Source organism: Trichogramma pretiosum, unplaced genomic scaffold (genome assembly GCF_000599845.2).
Source record: "Trichogramma pretiosum strain Unisexual culture from Peru unplaced genomic scaffold, Tpre_2.0 scaffold92, whole genome shotgun sequence".
Classification (NCBI taxonomy): Eukaryota; Metazoa; Arthropoda; class Insecta; order Hymenoptera; family Trichogrammatidae; genus Trichogramma; species Trichogramma pretiosum.
The window spans coordinates 508,229-512,539 of NW_019641705.1; the positions used below are offsets into that span (position 1 = coordinate 508,229).

The 4,311-nt window shown below is 33.1% G+C and overlaps 1 protein-coding gene across 1 annotated transcript; it reads left to right on the forward strand.

The window, feature by feature from the left end:
• Positions 1–855: 855 nt before the first annotated feature.
• On the forward strand, positions 856–4,070 carry LOC106650217 (sialin). Its single transcript, XM_014368137.1, has 7 exons — positions 856–925; positions 1,926–2,155; positions 2,255–2,506; positions 2,582–2,669; positions 2,741–2,961; positions 3,183–3,713; positions 3,802–4,070. Exons 1-7 carry the CDS (start codon positions 856–858, stop codon positions 3,922–3,924), a joined length of 1,515 nt encoding a protein of 504 aa, XP_014223623.1. The 3' UTR covers positions 3,925–4,070.
• The last annotated feature ends 241 nt before the right edge of the window (positions 4,071–4,311 follow it).

Below are 4,311 nucleotides of genomic sequence, written 5' to 3' on the forward strand. Positions count from 1 at the left end.
TTATCTAATCATCCTGATTCATGCAAGCAAGTTATAAATTGATGGACTACAAAAAACTAAAGATTGGGACAGTTCAAGGATTATAATCTAATCATAATTAATTCAATAAAAATCTTATTCTGTAAAAACATCATTCCTTTGTTAAAAATTTGACAACGTTAGGACTTGAAATACTGTGAAAAGTAAATATATATTAAGATGTAAAAAATAGTTGTGGACTTGGTGACCGAGCATAAATGAATACCTGAAATATTGACAAAATATACGATCTGAGCAGACGATTTCAGACTCGTGTATTTGTTTGGTTTGGATTGTCCCGTCGTCTCTGTCCTGCCTACTGCCTGCCTATTACGCTATATATGCGCGCGCATGTTACGGATGCGAGAACGAGGCACATAATAAAAGCCTACAGACGTCAGATAGTCTACAGAGTACAGAGTAGACCCACACAAACAGACACACTGTCATGGAGGAATGTCAGTGTGCAGCAAAGAACACAGCAACAGTATACTTGTGATTATTATATGCCGCTGCTATGTACATATATACATGTATATAGTGAGTCGCGCAGAGACTAGCAGCTGTACGAGCGTGAAAAAAACGATGGTGTGCGTGAATGTGAAAGTCAGCCTCAGCAACGCCAACAACAGCAGCCGAGCGAGCTGCGAGGAGAAGCAGTAATCAGCTTTTAGACGCAATCGCTGCCTCGCACGCTGGATTCGCGTCCGCCCGTGCCTCGACTTCCATAACAAACAAAACACCAGAAATTACGGCGTAGTTTTCGAGGACCGTGAAATCGGCGCCACAGGGTGCCCAGATCAACGGGTGACGTCGTTAGCTACAAATAGTTGCATCATGGAAGTTCTTGACCCGAGTGTTTCGCGGGACGATGCACCTCTTACCGACCATGACTCCCTGCAAAAAGGTATAATAGAGTGCATTGTGTGCCAATAAGTCCGTCTGCTAATGCATGTCCCCGCGTTTTTGCATTTTTGAACGTTTATGAGTCTCTGCACATGACACTTCGCGTATGCTCTTTGTTTGCCGCGGGAAGTATTGACATGACATGACACGGCTTTTATCTGACTGAAAAATGTATCGATAAATGCGCGAAACCCGATTTCATCGAATCGGATTATAAACTTTGCTCTGCAAACTGACTAACGGAGTGAGTGACACATTGCGCGATATCATCATAATAGTATAGCATATTTACACATGTATAGCTAATACGAATGGTTATTTTCCTTTGAGCTTATACATACATTAAATGAGAGAGACTCAATTCCAAGGCTGCTGAGATTTGCAGTATCTAGCTGTCGATTTGAATTAGCAAATTTAATGAGAAAAATTTTTTCTTTTTTCGTTCCATCATAGATTATTTAGCAGATGCTTGAGTCATTGGAAGTGCGATATTTCAATTTAAATTGATGTATTCTTCATGTCTATTTTGAAATTAATGATAATTCATGTATTTGAAGAGAGAAAATTATGAATATTATACTTCAAAAAACTACTTAGGACTTTTTTATCTATGATGATTCAATATAATATATATTATTCATATAATCTTTTACTTATTAAACATATGAGAAATTATCATTAATGTTAAAAAAATAAATTTTAGTAAAAAAAATAACTAAACATGTATTATGTTACATCTCTTAATGAGTAATAAATTTTTATTTTTTTCATTTTTAATCAAAAAAATGAATCAATAAAGAAATAAATGAAAAGCACTGTAAGATAAACACTAGTCATTTAACACTTTAGCGTTAACAATATCAGTTTATAGATAAGTTACATCAAAATCATATTACAAATAAGAAAAAAGCATTACATAAAAAGTAGAAATTTCTTATGCACAAATTGAATATTTAATCTGAATTTCATAATTTTTTAACTATTTATCTGTGTTTTTGCAGCTTCAACTTCAACACATGATATTGAAGACAGTAAAGCATGTATAAAATCAAGACAAGTTTTTGGTTTTCTTGGCTTTATGGGATTTGCATTAGTTTATGCAATGAGGGTCAATTTAACTGTGGCAATAGTATCAATGGTCAACCAAACAAACTCAGTTGATCCAAATGATGATGTTGTAGATTCCTGTCCTTATAATAATACAAATTCTAATAACAGTACTATTATTCCAGTAAGTATTTTTAATTTAATATTTTATTTTTCTTGCAATACTACATTGTGAAATAGGATTAATCTCATGTTTATTGATGTTAATATATTTTATTTTCAGAGTAAAGGTGAATTCAACTGGGATGAAAAAACACAAGGCCTTATACTAGGTGCATTTTTCTTGGGTTACGTAATGACTAATGTACCTGGAGGAAGACTTGCAGAAAAAAAGGGAGGAAAATTGATTTATGGATTAGGAGTATTTTTGACATCAGTGTTAACTGTCATAAGCCCCTTTGCTGCATACATGGATCAAACCAGTTTAGGCTTGTATCCTTTTTTAATCATCAGAGTAGCAGAAGGTATTACTGAGGTAAATATGATAAAGATGGAACTCTCTTAAAAAATTGCAATTTTTTAAAAACTCATGATTTTATTGTTATTAAAGGGTGTAACATATCCATCCATGCACACAATGTTGGCACATTGGATACCTCCATGTGAAAGGAGTAAATTTGCTGCCTTGGTATATGCAGGTTTGGATATTATAATCCTAATACTTTATTAGAGTAATAATAATATAAATATTAATATTTAAAATTTGTAGGTGCTAATTTTGGAACTGTTATATCATTACCAGTAGCTGGTTATTTGTGCTCTCTAGATTTATGGGGTGGATGGCCTCTTTCATTTTATTTATTTGGCATCCTTGGTATGATTTGGTATGTGTTTTGGTTATTATTTGTATATGATACACCAGCTCAACATCCTAGAATAGATCCTCAAGAAAGAGCTTACATTGAATCGAAAGTGGAACCAAAGCATGATGTAAGTTATTTATAGTCAATCATGTTTTCCTTATGAGACTGCAATTTTTTTTTTTTAAGTTCTTAAAATGTTACCTTATTTACCTTTGCATCTGTTGATGAATTGCATATGATCTGAGACATTCTATTTTTCTCCTCCCTTGTTCCATAATTTTCTGTTTAATTACTATAATTTTCCATCTATTTGTACCTATCAAAAATTGCAATTTTTTATATTTCTAGGGGGAAAATGATAGTGTACCATGGCTATCAATATTCACATCTCTTCCAATGTGGGCTATTGCTATTACTCAATGTGGTCAAGCTTGGGCATTTTACACCCTTTTAAATGAACTTCCGACTTACATGGATCGGATTCTGCATTTTGACGTGCAAAAAGATGCATTTTTATCTGCTCTACCTTACTTTACACCTTGGATATTAGGATTATTCCTTTCAGCCATTGCTGATGCATTATTGGCTCGTAATATTTTGTCACCCCTCACATCATTGAAAGTGTGGAATACTGTGTCATGCCTAGGGCCAAGTTTAAGTTTTTTGGGAGCCATTTGGGCCAAGTGTGATCGTATCACTGTGATGTTCATGTTGTCTGGTTTTGGAGCATTTTATGGGGCTGTTTATGCAGGAAATCAAATAAACCACATAGCTCTTGCACCTCGTTACGCCGGAACTTTATATGGAATCACTAACTCTCTTGCTAACACTTGCGGATTTCTCGCTCCTTATATAATAGGACAAATTGTCAATGGTCACGTAAGTTTTTGTTTTTCATATTTTTTTTGTTTTGAAAATTTATTTTATTAAATAACTATTTAATTATATTTAAAAAAACATTTTTCAGGAATCTCTTGAACGGTGGCATACAGTATTTTTAATAGCGGCGGTCATTAACATGGGAGGAAATTGTTTTTATCTTATATTTGCTTCAGCTTCCGAACAATCGTGGAGTAGAAACAGAAGTTGATGACTAATTTTTCGACGCGATGTGATAAGCGATATGAGGTCGGATCGATTGGCGCTCAGCACATTTTATGGTTAAGACATTATCGAATAAGAATACATTACGTTAAACTATTGTTTTCAAAATTCAGTAAAAGTATTATTTTATTATTGGACTAGATTCTTTTTGCAAAATATAACTAAGAAAAAGTATTTACCCTCATTTGATAAAAATATTACAAGGGTATTTAGTTTTAAGAAAATCAATGACAATATCTCATATAGCAAATATTTTTACCATTAGATAAATTTCTTAACTTTTTGCAATTATTGTTTTGTATCAAATACTATTTATATACAATTTATTTGTTTGATGTGAACATACGAATTCATTATTTATCATAAATACTTT